The following is a 21122-nucleotide window of genomic DNA, read 5'->3' on the forward strand; positions in this document are numbered from 1 at the left end:
GCAGCTGAGCCAATGTGACATCCAGAGTATCTTCTCACTAAGTGTTTGGGAATTACCTACTGTACTGCTAAGGCTTTTGGTAAACACTGTCTCAGAAATTACTGAAATGCATTGCCATTTCCCATTCATACCTGCCTCACTTTCTTTGCAGACCTCCATCCTGAAATCTTAAGTATTAGTTTGCTCAACATCCTGTCATCAATACTCATACTTTGGCTTTTGGTTCCCTCAGGTCTTCAAAACCAAGTTGAGTCTTGGAGTCTGTTTAATTATAAAAACAAGTTATCAAGTTTATTTTCAGGTGAAGTGGGCCCATGGCCCAGTAAGGTTAGGTTAGGGTTAGGGTTAGGGTTAGGGTTAGGGTTAGGGTTAGGGTTAAGGTTACTTCTTCTTTTCCTTGAGAGACAATTTTTTAAGCTTCTCTGCCTCGATGATGGGAATTGGAGAGTGGAATCATCAAAAAATAAGAAGTCCATTCTTATTAATTTCATTTTGAGAGATTTTATTTCAAAAGGACATATATAAGGATAGAAATTTTCAGGGATTGGCATTTCAATTTACTCACTTTTCACACTAGTCAAGGAAATGATTTACTTTTGTGGAGAGATTCCTCAGGTAATAAAACACCAAACTATTGTATCAAGTGAGGAAAAACTGGCAATTTCAAAAGAACAGGAGACATGTTGCTAAGTTACATTAGCATAAAGAAGAAGATATGAATGTATCCAATAGCATGGGTGAACTTTGTTATATTGAGCAAAGGAAGTCAGACATGAAATTCAAATCACAGTTTCATTTATATGAAATTCAAAACAGGTCCTAATCTATAATGACTAAAAATCATCAGTGTATCGTTTCTTTCAGTGGCTGATGGAGGTGATTTTATACACATGCTTTAAATATATAAATATTTTTCCAAACCAATATATAAATGAATTGTAGGTTGAATTTCTTTCATGAAATAGTATCACGTGTAGTGTTCAGAAACTGTAAAGTTAGAACCAAAGCCTGGAGTTTAATTTTTTTTTTTACCTCAAATGACAACTATTCATGTTTATGTTTAACTTATTCTTAACTATTACAATTCCACAGGAGAAAAGTTTTCAGTAGAATATCCATTCCTTTCATATGTTATAGCTCTCATCACAACATCCTTACATTTTTATTTTCCTTTTCCATCTTTCAATGTTCAACATAAATACTGATTCTTCTTGGAAGTTTACCTTGAACTTTAAAATTTCTTAGATTTTCTACTACTTTTCTATCACAACAGCAATTATATTATATAATAAATGATCATGTTTTGTGTCTCTGACAATTTTAGCAATGCAAAATACTTAAGAGCAGATGCAATGCTTAGCAATTAACACATATATCAAAATATTGAACTAAGTATGTCTAGCAAGGTTCTCTTGCAAAAATTTTCAATGTATAAAACTACCTTTTAAGAGAATAGACATTTCTAGGTCAAGATAGAATTTAATATTCTGGATTAAAGAAGACAATATATTCATAGAAATTAGGAAAATCCACTCAGAAAGAAGAACAGAGAAGAGTAGATAGACACATGAAACCTAATAAGATATAAATAATCAAGGGGTGAAATATTATACATACAAACTAATGTAATAAATAATCATATTGAATTTTCTTATTCAAGTTCCAACAGCATTTTATTTATGTATAACCACTGACTTGTCCTTTTTAAAAGAACAAAACCTTTGGAGCATATGCTTAAGAGCTTCTTTCACCTGTGGTTTCTCAGGGTGTTAATGAAAGGGTTGAGCAAAGGGGCAACAGAGGTATTGAGCACAGCTACACTTTAGTTAAAGTCACCCTTTCTTTTGCTGATGGCTTCATATACATAAAGATACAACTTCCATAAGTAATACAGACAACTACCATGTGTGAGGAGCAGGCAGAAAAGGCCTTCCTTCATTGTTGACCAGAAGGGAATTTGAGAATAGTTATGATGATGAATGTGTAGGAGAGGATCACTAATAACAATGTCAAGTGTCATTACAGCTAAGACAAAAGCCATCAATTCTATGAAATGTGTTATCAGTGCAAGAGATCTACAGGACAGAAGATTCACACAGGAAGTGATCAATCACTTTGGAAGAACAGAAATCCAGCTTGAGTAGCAAAAGCAAAGGGGTAAAGATGATTAAGAATCCAGCTGCCCAGGAGCTGAGCACCAGTAGGTAGCACACTCTGCTGTTCATAATGACTGGGTAATGCAGAGGTTTGCAGATGGCAACATAGCGGTCATAGGACATGGCAGCCAGGAGGTAAAACTCTGTAGCCCCTAATAAGAAAAAAAAAAAAGAATAACTGAGTTGTACAACCATTGTAGGAAATTGTTTTGTTTCCACTGAGAATGCTTATCAGGAACCATGGAATGCAGACTGTTGTGAACAAAATTTCCATGATGGAAAAATTTCGGAGGAAGAAATACATTGGAGTCTTGAGGTGGGGATCCAGCAGGGTGAGGATGATGATAATTAAGTTCCCCATCAGTCTCAAGATATAATTGAAAAATAGAAAGAGGAAAATCACAATTTGTAGCAGAGGGTCATCTGTGAGTCCAAGCAAAATTAACTTTATCTCCACTGATTGATTCTTCATTTCTCTTTTGTTCTAATTGACATAAAATAAAAATTAATATTACAAGAAGTTATTTCTTCCTTTTCATCTATATAAAGTTCCATTTTCAGAAACTTACCAATTCACAAATATTTCTCAAATCAGCTGAGAGTTCATCACAATGAACATATCCTTCACTTCAGTCATCATCTTTATAAGAACACTGAGAGATCCTTCTATGACCAATCTTTCAAAGGCTTTACTAAAATAGGCTATTATGATAAGCTATTCAAATATTTGATTATTTTTTTGAACCAAGTATTGAATTCAGGGGCACTGAGCCATGTTCCCAACCCCTTTCTGTATTTTATTTAGAAACAGGGTCTCATCGAGTTGCTTAGGGTCTCAGTAAGTTACTGAGGCTGGTTTTGAATTCCAGGTCCTCTTGCCTCAGCCTCAAAGCCCCTAGAAATACAAGCATGCACCACCATGCCTGGATTGTTATTTTTAAATTTTTTAAATTTCTAAATTTAGCTAATATTTCAAACAAATTTTCATTCAAGTGATACAATGGTAATAGGAAATACTGTTTTTTTCCTGTAGCCATAATAACTAAAATTTGAAAATACATATACCAGTATAGGATTTCTAAGGAAGAGAATATATATGAGGGTCTAGGGAGTATCCATCAGGGTGCGTGTGGAAATGATCAGATCAAAATAGTGATTAGCATATAACTGAGAAGCAGAAAAACAAATAAAACAACTTTCAAATGTGGGTCATCATTTGAACCCACTATGATAAACACAGCCACTACTCTATGGTTTCCCATGACCATTTTCTGACTTTTATCAAGTCTGAACGGTGGGGGTTAGGGAAGAAGCTCTATCAAATAACAGCAATAGCTAGTGCTTAAGTTACAATTAGCAAAATTATGTTTCAGGTAGAGTAATGCAATGCTCATTCATAATGCACAGGTAATTTGCTAGTAAGAAAAATAATTTGAATTTCCAGAATACTTTGAAAGAAAATTAAAACTTTATATATTTTAGCAATATTATAATTCTATAAATTTAATGAGTGTTGGTTATTTATATGAATACTTAGAAGACTCATAAATCTTGGAGAATGCACCTTTTTGATTAATACACAAGAGTTGAGATGGCATATCAGTTCTTGATTAGTTTGTAAAGTAGAACCATATACACAGCAATCTATATTTGCCATTTAACATACACAGAGAAACAAATCTAGTCTAGACAAGGAACCAGAGTGTGGCCATCTCTGCTGTATGAAAGTTTAATATGCCTGATTATTAAATGACTTTTATGGCTAATTATACCACTGGTCCTCAACTATTTCCAAACAACTAGGGTACAATCTATTTGCTTTTCTTGTGACAATTTCTATCTCCTTGTCTCTGATAACATCTATTCCAGATGACACACACTTCCCAAAATATTTTTGTTATGAACAATTTGGTAATGCTGTTATATATAACAAAAAATGTTTTTCTTCTAGTTATAAGATCTAATAATGTGAAATGTACAGTAATGATTTTCAGAAGCACAGAAATATAAAAATGTGTTTGGGATGTGCTATGAGAAATGAAGTATAATGTGAGGAGAAAGAAAGGGTCATAGTAACCTAAAGAAAAAATTATATTTTAAAAAAGTTAGGGGAATTAGCTTAAGAAAAAATTGAATGATTAAAATACACAAAGATATATATGTAATAAGGGAAGAAAATTTAAAACAGAATATGCTTCTTTATAATAACATGCCACTTTGTTGATTCCATGAAGTGTAGACTACAATCATAAATATACTTTAAGTCAGCATAATTTAGAAGGAGAAGAAAAGTTAGTGATAAATTTTAAACTTACACTGGGTGGTTGGACTGTAGTTCAGACAAATTTTGGATAGCATGTAGAGCCTTCCCAACATAATAATATTCATATGTCAGGCAAACAAGCTACTAAGTCTATGCCTATAATCTGGTGCCCACTGAGAACTATATATAAAACAATTACTTTCTTAATGCTCTGCATGTGTTATGTGGGACAAATAAGATTAAATATTAATGAAATGTGCTCAGGTTTACATTTAGAGCAAAGGGTCAGATTAATAGAGGTTATTTTCAGAAGTCCTGGCTTTAAAACTGCACAGGTTTCTAAAAGCTTTTATGCAAGCTTTTTGTTTTAAAGTTTTAACTAGAAGCTGAATTATAGTACAATACTTCTAAAAAGAATTAGTGATACCCCTATATAAAAATTCTTTCTTAGGTGTTTTATAATCATCACAAAATATTTAAACCTATTTTAAATGGTTGCTATGTAAAATCTTGTGTTTTGCATTGAGGATATTAACAGAATTACTTTTAATCTAAAATGCATAATTTATCTTTAAGACAGCAGAATACATATAAAAATAAACATAAAAGAACCAAAGGTGATCCAAAAAATAGAGGTTTTACCAGTGTTCTGTACAGGAATTTATTCAAGAAGTAGATATTTGAGTATTTGGATCTTTAGATGGGCCTTAGAAGGAGATAAAAAGATGAGACAAGATATGCTAGACAGATGAAGCAGGATAAGCCAAAGAACATCAATGGCTCCAACATAGTTTGGTTGAAAATAGTATTTAGAGTTCCCTTGTTTAATCATCTTTAATAAAAGTATAAATCAGTGGAAAGAGCAGTGGCCCATGTCCAGAGTTATTTACCACATTAAAATGAATGTAAATTGTATATTATAAATTTATGTCATTTACACAAACCATCCCAAAGGCAACACTAATATAATTTTTTAATTATATAGTAAACTACAATTTTCTCATGGTTGATTTTTCCTGATTCAACAATCACACATACCATGTATCTTACAATGCATATTTTGAGGGAAAAAATATAACATCATATGAACATGGGCCAATAAGTACAATTATATGCAGTTTTGTTGAAATAGTAAATATAACATAAAATTGAAACTTAAAATGCTAGTTATTTTTAAATCATTATGTTATCTTATCAATTACCTTTCACCCATATCTACAAGCTGAAGTACAGATAATAGTTAAAACACTAATCTTTAATAGTTTAACACAGATTTGTATCTGCTTCTGTGGGCCAACCTTATGCACTTCCATACTTAACTCATCATCCTGGTGAGCAGAAAGCACTGAGGATTCGTTTTTCTCCCTAAGCATTTAATTCTACATAAACATGACTGATTTAAATGTTATTTTAGAAATATTAATTTTGACTAATTTATTATATGTTCTTAGAAAATTTATCAAACTAACTTCTTTCTAAAATTTACTATAACCCACTTATCTGAAGTATTATACCACTTGCTAAATGTGATGTGCTGTACAATATAAAAATTAGTTATCACTTGATACTGTGAAGGATTTAAGTCTTCTGTTTTACAGGAAAATATCTAATAAGAACAAAGAATTCTCAGGATAACTGACATCCCAGAATATCATTTCCTAAGGGATGGCCAAATTGTTTTCTACAAACACACACACACACACACACACACACACACACACACACTTTTATATGTTCTAACTATGCTTTCAATGAATTCTGTATATGTTGCTATACTAGTTGATTGCCTACCACACATCCAGTCCCAGATACATAGTTAGGAGTTTAGAAGTAGACAGAAAGAATAATATTTTAAGGTTGATATGAGAAGTGAGAATATAAGATATAAAAATATAGCCTCTTACAGACTAATTAAGCTCAAGCTAAATAAGTTATATGACAGATACCCTGTTTCCTTTTGGTTTATTCACTAAACAAGAATATCCTTTCAAACAGATACATCAACACATGGAGATATTTTAAATTTGTTAATGGGTGCATAGTCCTTCTTTGTAAGGATGTGTCACAGTTGATTTAATTCCTCTCATATTTGGCTAATAGATTGTTTACAATTTTGACAAGTAGAGACCACAAATGAATAAAATTGTGCATATATATTTTCATAAGTTTTTTTAATAAAATTTAAATTACACAATCTAATATAAATTATTAAAATTGGGATTTCTGAATCAAAAGCAAACCCCATTCACTTTCAGTTAGCAATGTTAAACCATTTTCTACACACAGTATTTTAATTCCCATTAACATTGTATTATTAGGGTTCTTGTTTTTCATTAACCTTAACAACAGAGTAAATTTATATAGTTACAAAATGTTAGCTATCCTATGTCTTAGACATGGTAGTTGAGAATCATTTTACTTTGCATTTCTCTAATTATATGTTGGATTTAATATCATTTCACAAATCAAACAGCCACTTCCTATATAATTATGAGTTTTCTATATGTCTTTAGCTAATTTTCTCTATCAAGTTTTTATTTTCTTACACCTTTTAAGAGTTGTTTATAAATTATTAATGTCATATTTTCATCTTTGCTGTGTGATAGATATTTCCTCTTATTTGACCATGACTTGACTTTTTATGAGTTTGTGTCTAAGTAGATGTAGGGGAAAAAGATCTTTATTTTTTGTGTCTTCAAATGTGTCAATCATTTTTATTGTACTTGTATTTGATTATAACAGCTAGAAATATTTTTCTTACATCAAATATGTAAAATAATCCATCATATTGATTGTTTTCTTTCTTGTACAGCTTTTTGTTTAATATAATTCCATTCATTTTTTGTTGTTGTTATTGTTGTATTGTTTTGCTTTTATGTCTGTGGTTTTGGGGTCTTATCCAAAAATCTTTGCCCATTCCAAGGACTTAAAAAAGCCTTCTCTATTTTCTTCTGGTAGTTTCATAATTTCAGGTTTCACATTTAACTATTTCCTTCTCATTGAGTTAGTTTTTGGAACTGGCGAGAGATGGGATCTAGTTTCATTCCTTAGCATTTGTATGTTGATATTCACCAGCACTGTTTATTGAAAAGACTATCTTTTCTCCAATGCTTGTTGTTAACATCTTTGTCTTTAGTCAGTGGCTATAGGTCTGTGGGTTGCTTCTAGGCTTTCTATTCTGCTCCACTAGTCCATGTATCTGTTTTTATCTCAATACCATGCTCTTTTGATTACTATAATTTTTCAGTATATTTTGAAGGCAGGAAATATAATGCCTCCTGCTATATTCCTTTTACTTTAAAGTGTTTTGGTTATTTAGGTGTTGTAAAGAAAATAAAAAAGAGACACATATGCAAGATTCAGAGGCAGAAAAAATGGCAGAATGGCAGAACGGCCAAGTAACCAGCTTTATTTATATCAATAAGTTACTTTAGGCCTCTGGCATTGGTAGCACACTATTGTTCATTGTTTCATTAGGAAGGTTATAGAGTTAGCAACATTATGCAGTTTATTCCTCAGTTACATACTACAGTTGCAATATGCAATGTTAATCAAAAGTTAATCAATGTTTGTCGCAGTCTGGCTGGGCACAATTCAGGAGCCACTTGTCAAAAGAAACTAACTTTATTTTTAGAACTACAAATGCCAAACAAAACAGCTCCTCAGGAAAAAACCCTCAGAGCCCAACTGCCACCACCGGCTTCCCACAAGCCTCTCACCCCCACACAAACCTCACCACCTCCCACAATCCTCCTGTTCTTGAGGCCGATTGGCTGGGTTGTGTGGGCGGAGCCAAAGAAGTCCTCCAATGAGCAGCTCCGTGGAGGAGCCAATCAGCTAGATGTTGCTGGGGCCGCTGTGAGCCAATCATCAGCTGGCAGTCTGAAGGGCAGGGAAACAGCCCAATGAACATCACCGCAGAGGAGCCAATCAGCTAGATGTTGCTGGGGCTGCTGTGAGTCAATCATCAGCTGGCAGCTGGAAGTTTGCTGGGGCCCCTTTGGCTGTGGCTCTCAACAAATGTTAATCAAAGCTTTGATTAGCTCTCAAGAAAGTCTATAGTTTAAAGTTACTGTTATGTGGGCATGTTCAGGCACAGTGGAGCTTGGTAAAACATTGTTGTTGTCTAACAAGAGATTTTCAGAGCTGTGTGCCTGAAATCAAGGTCAAGGCTGACAATACTCTAGCACAGAGCCTCCTCATGCAGGGCATTGCTGCAGCAGCTAGGCATTCTGTGTCTTTGCACAGAAGCTTCCTAGCCACCAAGCATGCCACAGTCATGAAGTTATCAGAGACCTAAACACAGAACCCTTTCATTTAGAGTCTCCTGTAGTTTTATATGAGTTTTAGGATTTTTTTCCTGGTTCTTTGAAGCATGCCACTGGTATTTTGAAAAAGCTTGCATTGAGTGTGTAGACCACCTTGTGTAATTTAAACACCTTAACTTTTGATACCTTTAATTAAAAGACATGAAATGTCTTCTTATGTTTTGTGACTTTCATCTTTGATTTCCTTCATTAATACTTTTTTTCATTTTGAGATTATTCCTACACACTTTATGTTTTTTCTAACTATTATAAAAGGATGTCTTTCTTGATTTTTAGATAATTCACCAGTGACTTATAGAAATGCAGCTGATATTATATATTAATTTTGTATCCTGTAATTTTGCTGAATTCATTTATTACTTCTAATTATTTCCTGGTGAAAACTTTAGGAAGATCATTTCATCTGCAAATATGAACAATTTGACTTCCTCAATTTTAACTTGGATGCCTTTTACTTCTTTTCTTGCCAAAATGCTCTGACTAGGACTTCCAGTAGTAGGTTGAATAAAATTAGTCAAATAGGCATCATCATTTTGTTCCAGATCTTAGAAATCTTTAAGCTTTTCCCCATTCAGTATGATGTAGTATTTATTATGTTGGGTTACTTTGTTTCAAAATCTAATTTGTTCAGAGTTTAAATCACAAAGGGATAATAAATTGTATCAAATGCCTCTTATGTATGTATTAAAATTATCATTTTTTTGTCCTTCATTCTGATGTCATAGTATATCTCATTTATCAATTCACGTGTTGAATGATTTTTTCATCTTTATGATGAATAACATTTGATTATGCAGAATAAATTTTTAGATAGGAGTAAGAAGTTCTTTGCTATTGCACAGTAGGGTGAATATAAAGACACTATATATTTCAAAAGCTAAGAGAAAGAAAAGTATGTTTTCACCATGAAGAAATAAAAAATATTTGGGGAGATATATGTGTTTACCCTTATTTAAATAATTTATAAGGTAAACATGAAAACTTCAGATTATATTCCATAAATATAATATTATGTTCTATGTATCAGTTAAAAATTAAAAAAAGAAATTTACCCACATTTTCTTTTAATTATGTTTATTTTCATTTTTTTATATTTAGATCCCTAAGCCATTTGAACTCAATTTTTATTTATATTTTAAGAAATGAGTGACCTTTATATCCAACTAACTTATCAATTTGCCCTACAATATGTATTTAAAAGTTCATACATTTCCTGTAATCATCTATCTTAATTATATGCAAAATTTCACATATAAAATAGTATGTATAAATCTTTTTATTCTATTTCAATTTACCTATTTATTAATACTCCTACAACTTGATATTTTATTACATATTCAAACCCTAATAATTGTTGTTCCTTGAAGATTTTCTTTTCTTGACAAATTCTTTATGCAATAGTTGCTTTACTATTTTTTCCATATATAATTGATTTTACTTACAATCATAAGAAAAATCTTGTTGGTATTTTTATTGAGTTTTTATTGAACTTTTAGTAAAATAATTGAGAACTTTTATCATTTTGTAAATAATTATTCTATTGAATCACAAAAAAAGGATTTGTTTGTTTCTTTCTACCTTCAGGAAATGTGCATAATGTTTTACTTTTTCTAAACAAGAGTTATTTTCTTCAAAATACTCAATCAACAAACCCAAGTCCAGTCTAATTAAAAATAAAATGAGAGAAAAATAAAATTAGTAAAATCAAAAATGAAAAGGAGAAACATTACTATAGATGCCTCAAAAATAAAAGAATCATAATGGACTATGAAAAATTGTATGCCCCCCAAATTGAATAAACCAGAGGTAATGAAGAGATTCCTAGAAATATATACCCACCAAGACTGAATCATGAATAGTCTGAAAACACTAAGTAAAAATAAAGAAATTGAAGTCATAACCAAACTTCCCTCCAAAAAGTAAAGCCCAAGATAAAATAGTTTGAAAGACGAATTCCACGAAACTTCAAGGAAGAATTAATACCAATTCTTCAACTCTTTGAAAAAAAATAGAAGTACAGGGAATACTTAAAAATATATGTTCTGAGATATCACTGTGATACAAAAGCCAGAATATCTCAAGTATTTTGATCATAATAGAAATCCCAACTCAGCTTTAAATTTAAAATATTATGAATGGAATGTAAAATTAGCTCAATAAGTAAGTTAGCAAACAGAGAATCTGTTACTAAAAATTTTAAGTTATGACCAGCTTTAGAAAATAAATATAATTTGTAAGAACATCTGAATATGGTGATTATGACCTGTTTGGAGATAGAGAGCAATAAAGATAAGAAATTAAAAATTAGAAAATTATATTTTGTATTATTCAAAAGAAGACTTCAAAATTCTGAGAATTTATTTCATGTGTAAATGACATAGAGCTTTTAAGGAGTCTAATCATAGATTAATGCTAACATAATATTAAATTCCTTATTCACTTACTAAAATTATTGAAGAAATATTTACATTAAAATGTACAAATAAAATATTTATTTAGAAGATAAGGAATTTTGTATTACTATTTAACTGATCACATTTTTGAGATTTTTATTTTGATATAATAATAAACATTCTGACAGTTTTATTTTTTAAGTTGTGACATCATATATATTTATATAAACTTTCCTACAAAATTTTACCTATATTTCCATTTTTCACTCATTTATACATTTTTTAATTTATTCTCGTTAGTTACATTACATTAAAATAAATTTGACATATCATACATTAATGGATAATAACTTCTCATTTTTCTGAGTGTACATGATGTAGAACTACATCAGCCATGTAGTCATACATGCATACAGGGTAAGGATATCCAACCCATTCTACTATCCTTCCTATGCCTCTACCCTCTACCCTCCTTTACCCCACTCTGCCTAATCCAAGCTACCTCTATTTGACAGTTTTGTTTTGAATAATAAATAAAGGTCTTTCACTTTAAATACTTTATTTCAATTCGGGAAGATTAAGTTGATGAGTAAAAAAACATGGCTGTATGCATAGTCAGAATGGAATATATAACGATTAGAATCTATGTTGAAAGAAGTTAATTTAAAATAATTAATTTTATGAGTAAATCAACTGGCAAATTAGAATGACTTGTGGGATAGGTCATTGAGTTACTAAAAAGAAGTTATGAAATAAGTAGCACAGAGAACTGATTGATAACTCTGCATTGAAATGAAAAAACAGATACTTAAAAAAGTGATATTTGAACTGAATACTTACAAGGCTCAGAAAAGCTAATGTATGAAGTATTTCAGAATAAATGACAGGTAGTTTAACTTGAATGGTATTGTTTTAAGCAAATAGGTCCTCACTGATACATAACAGAATCAAAATTAATGAATCTATTGAGAGTTCTTTAGGCTTGACTTTTATTACACTGTCAAAAGATATTTATACCTATGTGTGTGTATATATGTAATACGTATGTATGTGCACACATATAATTTTGTGTTCTCTTCATATATCTAAACCTTAGATAATGCTGTACAAAAATCCGGTGTCAATGGACAATTTAGAAAAAAATGTATACATAAATGAAAAGAAAAACTATATATAATTTATAATCAATTGTTTAAATAGGGTTTTTCCTGAAATCATGTTTATATTCAATTCATTCTACAAATTGTACAGAAACTTATATAATTGTCTAATTATATGCTATATATGTTTATTTTTTCTCCCTGGTTATATTTAATCCCATCCCTTTGGGTGATATTTTCAAATGCATTTTTCCAACTAAGATTCTCACTTTTAAAAAATGAAATGAAAAAAGGAAATCCAATCTAATACAGATGTTTATAGGAAAATGTTACTGAAATTAGATGTGTATCTTTAAAAATACTATTATATTTTATTCTTTTGAAGTTCTGTTTATTCTACAAAATTTAAATTTTAGAATCTCCTAATAGATTCAGTCCTAAGCTAGGAAATCAGTAAGCTAGAAATTGAATCTTCTACTATCTTGTATCACTAGTAGGAAGTATATCTATAACTAGATCAATCTGCATATCTGTACTAATATATACCTAGGTAAGACATAAAGGTTAGACAAATAAAATTTGAAAACAAAATAGAATTAGCTTTTCTCTTATTTCACAAAGATTCACAAATCATTTAGAATTTGCTTTAGTATTATCTCAAGTTAATCAGAGGAATTTGGGGGAGTATGAGACCATCAAATAAGTATTATATTTATTATTGATTTTCAAAATGAACCAGTAATATAATCACATTTTGTTTTAACCATGATAAAAATCATTTATAAATGCAAATTCTTTCATCTAAAAATTAAGTGATTTGTTATTTTAGAGCATATGCACATATACATAGATATGTGTGAATATACACTTAGAGACACACATATAAAATATTTGAATATACATGTCAAAGATAAATAATGCTCAAAGGCAAACATGAAAAGCTCTGCTATAATTTTTTTTAATTTACTTAAGTACAATATACATCAGTTAATTGGAAGCATAAAAATAAATATTAATTCTAAATTAGTTTGATGGGTCATACGTCAAATGCAATTTTAAATGAGATAAACTTTTATAGTCTTACCTTATTGAAATTCTTAAGGGACAAAAGAGACTTATTGAAAGTGGAAGCTCAACATTTTCATATGTCCATAGAAAGAAAACTAAGAGAAGGGAGGAAATAAAGTCAAAAGAAAAAGGGCAGCTTTAATGGAGATTAAAAGAAAAATTAGCATTTCAGACCAAAGTTTTATGAAAAAAAAATATTTTTCAAAGGATATAAAGTTAAACGTCAGAGCAATGAAATAAAAAGTAAAGGAGGAAACTATCTCGTGGAAGCTGCTGATACTACCTGGGCCTTCTTTATTCATATCCTTTTGTATAACAAAGTAAAACATTCATTTCTTTGAGAAAGAGACAATCCTGTGTAGCAGATTAACAAAGGCTTTTTCACCTGTTTATTCCATAAGGCATAGATGAAAGGGTTCAAAAGTGGAACAACTGAGATATTGAGGACAGGGATTCCCTTGGAAAAATATCTTCTTTGTTTGATTGGAGGTTTTAGATTCATTAAGGTGCAGCTGCCATAGGAAAGGGATATCACAATCATGTGAGAAGAACATGTGGAAAAGCCTTTCTCCTCTGACTAGTTGAAGGGATTCTTAGAATGGTCAGGGCGATATAGGTGTAGGATATTATCACCATGACTAATGTGACCAAGAGTGTCACCAAAGCTGAGATGAATCCCATCATCTCCAGGAGCCGTGTGTCTGTGCAGGAGATCTGCATGAGGGGTGTAGTGTCACAGTAGAAATGATCAACAACGTTGGAGGCACAGAAGTCAATATTTAGACCTAAGACGAGTGGTGGGAAGATGACAAAAAAGCCAGCAAGCCAACAACTGAGGACCAGCTGAATGCAGATTTTGCTGTTCATGATGGTCATGTAATGAAGGGGCTTACAGATGGCCACATAGCGGTCATAGGACATAGCTGCCAACAAGTAAAATTCTGATGCTCCAAGTAGGATGGCAAAAAACACTTGAGTAGCACAACTATCATAGGAAATGGTCGTGTCCCCAGTTGCCATAATAACCAGCAATTTAATAGTATAGGAAATTTCTAAGAGAGAAATTCCAAAGGAAAAAGTACATGGGGGTCTTCAGGTCCATATCCACTAGGGCGAGTGTGATGATGGTCAGATTGCCAGTGACACTCAGCAAGTAGGTAAGAAGCAGGAAGACAAAAAACACAACTTTTAATTCTGGGTCATCAATCAAACCTACCAGGATGAACACTGTCAGTCTTGTGTGGTTTTGTACTATGGTACTCTTACTTTCACCAAGTATGAATGCAAAAACAATCATCATCATCATCATCATCATCATCATCATCATCATCTCTTCCCCCAAAATAACAGTGGTAACTAGGTTTGAGCAAACATTAACAAAGCTATATACCAAAAAAAGCAATGCAATGCTCATTTACGCTTTAAAAATGATTAAGCATTCCTTTTTTTTTTTTCAGGCTACCTAGTCAGAGAACTAATAAATTAGTTTGCAATTCTACTGGAGAGTAATTTATATTGTGTAGCAATTGTTTATTCTGTTTTATGAATAAATTAGAGGGAAATTAAAGGAACTTAAAGACTAAAAAGTACTTTTTCTTTCTTGATAATACATAAGTTTTGGTATATAATTTCACCAGTCATTTAAAGGTTTTTTTTTAACCTTAATTTTCTTTATTTATTTTTATGTGGTGCTGAGGATTGAACCCAGGGCATCACTCATGCTAGGCAAGCACTCTACCGTTGAGCCAAAACCCGAGCCCCTCATTTAAAGTTTGATTAAATAAAATCCCATCACTTTGTGTAAACCTTGTGATTCTTGTTATTTTCAATACATCATTTTATTTTGTATTTTTGCACACACACACACACACACACACACACACACACACACACACCTAACCCTCCCCAAGGTTTAGGGCTTTACAATGTACTCAAAATCTTTATTCCTTTATCATTTGTTTTCATGGCTGAAACTCAATTTCTAAAAAGAGAAATGATACATAGGAAATAATTTCATTTACTCTTCTTTTTACTATGCCAGTATCTCTGGAATAGTCTCTGTTGGCAACCTTATTCTTCCTATTCTGTACCTCAATACAAAATCATTAGGAACATTCTGATAAAGTCAGTGTTAGGTCAGCCAGGTAAAGTGAATAATAAGATACATGAATGTAGAGGCAAAGAGAAATAAAAGAAATTGGAATTAAGAAGTTGTATGTGGTGGTACATGAAGACATTGCTTTGTGGAAACCAAGACAGATCAGGATTCTTAGAGATGGAATATGAATAGAAGAAAAAGAAATATCCATTTATATTTATGCTTAAATGGACCTCTCTCAGTCCATTTTCTAATGCTGTAACAGAGTATCTGAAGACTGGAAAATTTTTAAAGAGGTTTATTTTGTCTCATGATTCTGGAGTAAGGAAGGTCCAAAATCAAATAACTGCCTAAGGGGAGGAATTCATACTCATTAAATTCAAAATAGAAGGAAAGCAAGTGGTCCTATGCAGGAAGGAGGAAAGAGAATTAAGTTCCCACAATAAGAAGCTCATTCCTTGTTTTCTCTGATATGTGGATGCTGATCCATGATGGGGGTGGGGGGGAGCATGGAGGGAAAGGAGGAATTTTAGATAGGGAAAAGGGCAAAAGAGAGGGGGTATGAAGATAGGAAAGATGGTGGAATGAGATGGACATCATTACCCTAAGTACATGTATGAAGACGTGAATGGTGTGATGCTACATTGTGTACAAACAGAGAAATGAAAAATTGTGCTGTACATGTATACTATGAATTGAAATGCATTCTGCTGTCATGTATAACAAATTAGATAAATAAATAATTTTTTAAAAAGAAGTACATTAACGTTATAAAGGGATTCAAGTATTCATGAAGACTCTGATCAGTTGTCCCAAATTCCTCCCACTAGACCCAACCTTTCAACACTACTAAATTGAGGAATTAAGTTTCCAACACTTAAGCTTTGGGGGACACACTTAAACAATAGTATCTACCTTGTGTCCAGATTAAAAACCTGAGGCTATGCCAGTCCAATCCAACTGGGTGATGCAAATTACCATTTTATTAAAGAATTATGGGGCAAAAAGATTAGGTAGGGGCCATGTGGATTGTCACTCCAATGTTCTTTCTTTAAATAAACTTTAAAAAAATTCTTAGAATCAACTGAGAATAGACATAGAACATACCAGAAATTCTGGGACACCTTGAAGGTTGTTCTAAGAGGAAAGTTTACAGCTATAAGTGCCTACATGAACAACAACAGAAGCAACAACAAAAACTACAAACTCAGAGAGATCCCAAATAAACAATCTAATGATACATCTGAAGGTCTGAGAAATACAAGAACAAACCAATTCTAAAACTAATGGAAGAAAAAGAAAAGTAAGATCTAGGGTAAAATTAATAGAAATTTTTAAAAGTACAAAGAATAATGTAATAAAGGTTTGTTTTTTATAAAGATAAACAAGATTGATAGACTTTTAGCCAAACTAAGTAAAAGAAAAAGAGAAATGCGATAAAATGACAGATGAAAGAAGAGAAGCAATTAGAGATGAAAAAGGACATATCACCACAGACATAAGTGAAACCCAGAGGCTCATTAGATACTAATTTGAAAAGTCCTGGGGGCATAAATATTTAGTATTATGATATATTCTTGTTGGATTTCTTCCTTTATAGTGTGAAGGGAGACTTTTTGTCTCTTCTCATTAATTTCAGCTTGAAATCTGCTTTGTTGGCTATTAGAGGAGCTACTTCTGCTTGCTTTCAATCTCCATTTCCATGGAATATAATTTTCTGTCCTTTTACTTTAGCCTGTGGATCTCTTTGCCTCAGAGGTGTGCCTCTTGAAGGTAACATATTGTTGGGATTTTCTTTCCTTTTTCTTTCAATGGTGAGTATACTGTTAATAGCTCCAAAACTAGTTAAATTAGTTCTCTAATTTTTTAGTATTTTTTTCATTCTTCCCTAGATCTTAATTCTAATCTATATTAACATTTGTATCTCCTAGTTTTTTTTTCCTATTATTCTCACATTATATCCTTGATATCGTTATAAAAAACTTTTAACCCAGTTGTGGTGGTGCACGCCTGTAATCCCAGTGGCCGGGGAGGCTGAGCCAGGAGGATAGTGAGTTCAAAACCAGCCACAGCAAAAGTGAGGTGCTAAGCAACTTGTGAGACCCTGATTCTAAATAAAATACAAAATAGGGATGGGGAGGTGGTTCAGTGGTCAAGTGCCCCTGAATTCAATCCCTGGTATACCCTCCACTCAGGAAAGCACACACACACACACACACACACACACACCTTTATATATATATATATCAACACACACACACACACACACCACTTTATTAAAGGGGTGTGTGTGTGTGTGTGTGTGTGTGTGTTGATTTAACAAGTTTTCCTATTTGTGAGAACTTAAAGTTTGGTGTTCCAATTACCTTTTATGCAACTATTGTGTATTACTAACCCATAATTGGTTATTTTATGTTTATATTGCTTTAAATTAAGTATTTATCTTTTAAGTGATATTGCTCTTTTATATAAGGAAATATCAAGTAAACCTTGTCAGTAATTATAAGGATATCTCTACTTCTTCAATTCTGATTAATCATAAACTACTGTAGACATCTTTTTTCCCAATTAGTTTAATGGACCTGGAATGTCTTATTCGGTTTATTATTTTCAGCATGTCTCTGCTGGTTTTGTTGTTGGTGGTGGTGTTTTGATGGTTGCATTTGTGTTGTTCATTTTGTGACTTTTATTACAGAAAGAAAGTGACTAGCACTATTGCCATATAATTTAACCCATAGAAAATTTATACAAATTTTTAATATTACTTTCCTTCCCTAGAGAAATCTTATTTTCTGTACTTCCCTATCTCATAAGTGGAGAAAAACAGAATTCCTTGGAAATTATATATTTAAATTTCACAATAAAGGAAAACAAGATGTGTGAATTTGATTTGAAATTATAAAGAGTTTAATAAAGGTGTGGTCAGTATGAAATATTAAATATTATTGAGAAGGCTAATCTGACTGAAATATATAAAGGAAACCATGAAGTAAGTGAGAAGCAGCATAAAGCAGTTGCAGAATGTTTTATTTTCCTTTGATTCATCAAAACTTCTACTTCTTTGAGAGAAACACAATCTTCTTTATGCAGTCATTAAAAGCGTGTTTCACTTGCTTCTTTCTCAAAGTGTAAATGAAAGGGTTCAGCAAGGGCGCTACAGAAGTGGTGAGAACTAAAACTCCTTTATTTATGGCCACCTCTTCCTTTGCTGAAGGCTTGATGTAGATGAAGATGCAGCTGCCATAGGTGATGGAAACCACAATCATGTGGGAGGAGCAGGTGGAAAAGGCCTTTTTCCTTTGCTGAACAGAGGGGAATCTCAGAATGCTCCTGACGATGTATGTGTAAGACAGAACCACACAGACTAGGGTGATAATGAGGGCGAATACAGCCACAATGATGACCATCTGTTCTAATATCCATGTGTCTGAGCAGGAGATCTTTAGGAGGGGACTTGCATCACAGCTGAAGTGATCAATGACATTAGAATCATAGAATTCAAGCTGGAGACCTACACTTAGGGGTGGGACAATAATCATCAAGCCAGCTACCCAGCAGGAGAGGACTAATAAGGTGCACACTCTGTTGTTCATGATGGTCATATAATGAAGGGGTTTACAGATGGCCACGTAGCAATCATAGGACATGGCTGCCAGGAGAAAAAATTCTGTTGCTCCCAAGAGAAAAACAAAAAATATCTGACTTGCACAAGCATTGTAGGTAACAGTATTGTCTCCAGTTGATAAACTGTACAGGAATCGAGGGATACAGACAGTAGTAAATGAAACTTCTAGGAAGGAAAAGTTTCTGAGGAAGAAGTACATAGGTGTCTTAAGATGGGGATCCACCAGTGTGAGGGTGATAATAGTCAGGTTCCCTGTTGCACTCAACATGTAGGTGAGCAACAGAAAGATGAAAAGCATAACTTGCAGTTTTGGGTCATCTGTCAGTCCCAGCAGGATTAAAGTGTTTATTGCTGTGTGGTTCCTCATCATAGAACTTTGACAATTATCTAATCTTTGTGTAAAAAAAATAAAAATTTTATGAAGAAACATTTAAATTCTATAGCAAAATACTGTGCATATAGAAGCCAAGCAAATCAGCCTGTTTATTTTTTCTTTTCACATCATAATTAATGTTTTTACTATTCCAATAGCATTCCTGAATTATATGTGTATGAGCAGTGGATATTTCCTTAAGGATTCACATTATGGTAAAACATTCAACTTTTTCTTTAATCATTTACCTACAGAATTTACATATGTGGTATATTTGTCACAAACAAATCATTACATGGACTGGATTTCCAGATGGGTTACAGAAAGATGTAATTTCATGGGAGGCTAATAGTTCTTTGTCCAAGCAAACTCTGGATACAGGGCATATACAGGTAACTAAGAGCATGGATTCTTTTCACTGTTATTATCTGGGGATTTTTTTAAGGATAATATATATTTCTTCTGAAAAACAAACAAATGATAATGACAACAACAGGATTCCTTATAGTGGAAATTCTAGAACATATGGATGGTTTGGTATAAAACTAATTTAATGACTGCAAGAAAATGTCCAAGATATCTACAAAAAAAGTATTATGCATTCATTTGTGATCAATTATTTGATTGTTCCCCTTTTTCTCTTGAAACCTAGAGGTTAATTTTTATTTAACATCAATAAATTTAGCCTTCTAGGATATGTCTTTTTCTCATGCTGCTTTTAATTCCTTTCAAAAGACATTAGTGTCTCCTCAGCTCATCTTCACTCCATTGAGGCTTTAAACCCACTTCAATCTAATGTATGAAATATGATATGTCAAGAGCTTTGTAATGTTGTGAACAACCAATTAAAAAAATGTGAAAAAAAAACAACAGTTATACTAGGACTTTCACTTGCAACTCCCTATAGCTTTCCAAAAACCCCAATGAGTTTATTTCTGTTAGACAATGACACATTTTAGTTTTTATCTTGCCTGAAATTGCCACAGCATTAAAAAGCAAAGTTTGGTCATTCTTTAAGTGGTTCCTATATCATCTTTCTGATTTTCCTCCTAGTATTAGATTGCTATTTTTAATGTCTCTCTTTTTTCTATTCACATGTGAAATATTGGTCCTCCCCAATATTCTGTTTTCAGACCTCTCACTTCCTATGTTCTGTTTGTTATTCTTCTTTCTCTATGTTTCTACAAATGATTTCATCAATTCATTTGTTTTATCCTTTATATGACGTACTCCAAAGGTGAGATCTGATCTCTATAACAACATTAAACATATAGGTCATTTATGGATTGTTCTAGGACCCTCTGTGGGTACCAAATCTGAGGATGCTCTAAATATTACAAGTTGTGTGTCCACATCTCAATCACCATATGCTCTAAATGATTTACTGTATCTTCTTCCAATGTTAACTAAAGTTTTAATATAGAAAAAATATATATATTTTTTTACCCTGCAAGGCTCTTATGGAAAGCACCTTCTTTGTTTTTTTCACTTCAACACTTGTCATTTTCTTACCTGTCTTCCTTAGGGCTTGAGTTCCATTAACACTGACTACTTGAAAGTCTTCTTCAGTTCTACATGCTTTCTCCTCTGCACGCGCTAATCTTTTGATTAATACCTATTAGTCCTTCCACGTTCCCCATAGGTATCAGTTCTTTCAGGAAATCTTCATTCATGAACCCAAAGCATGTGAAATTGTGCTCCTGTGGTATTTCCAAGTA

At 32.3% G+C, this 21122-nt stretch overlaps 1 protein-coding gene and 2 pseudogenes across 3 annotated transcripts; all 3 read right to left on the reverse strand.

Moving 5' to 3' along the window:
* Positions 1 to 1815: 1815 nt before the first annotated feature.
* Positions 1816 to 2517, reverse strand: LOC308658258 (olfactory receptor 6C6-like; annotated as a pseudogene). Its single transcript has one exon. The product of its transcript is annotated as an olfactory receptor 6C6-like (transcript).
* An 11120-nt stretch (positions 2518 to 13637) lies between these two features.
* On the reverse strand, positions 13638 to 14638 carry LOC308658259 (olfactory receptor 6C74-like; annotated as a pseudogene). Its single transcript has one exon. The product of its transcript is annotated as an olfactory receptor 6C74-like (transcript).
* A 3821-nt stretch (positions 14639 to 18459) lies between these two features.
* Positions 18460 to 19401, reverse strand: LOC308658823 (olfactory receptor 6C2-like; the record flags this gene model as incomplete). The annotated part of the gene is made up of 1 exon (XM_081311742.1): positions 18460 to 19401. One exon carries the CDS (start codon positions 19399 to 19401, stop codon positions 18460 to 18462), a length of 942 nt encoding a protein of 313 aa, XP_081167868.1.
* Positions 19402 to 21122: the final 1721 nt, after the last annotated feature.

Source organism: Spermophilus citellus (genome assembly GCF_964194105.1).
Source record: "Spermophilus citellus genome assembly, chromosome: 10".
Lineage (NCBI taxonomy): Eukaryota > Metazoa > Chordata > Mammalia > Rodentia > Sciuridae > Spermophilus > Spermophilus citellus.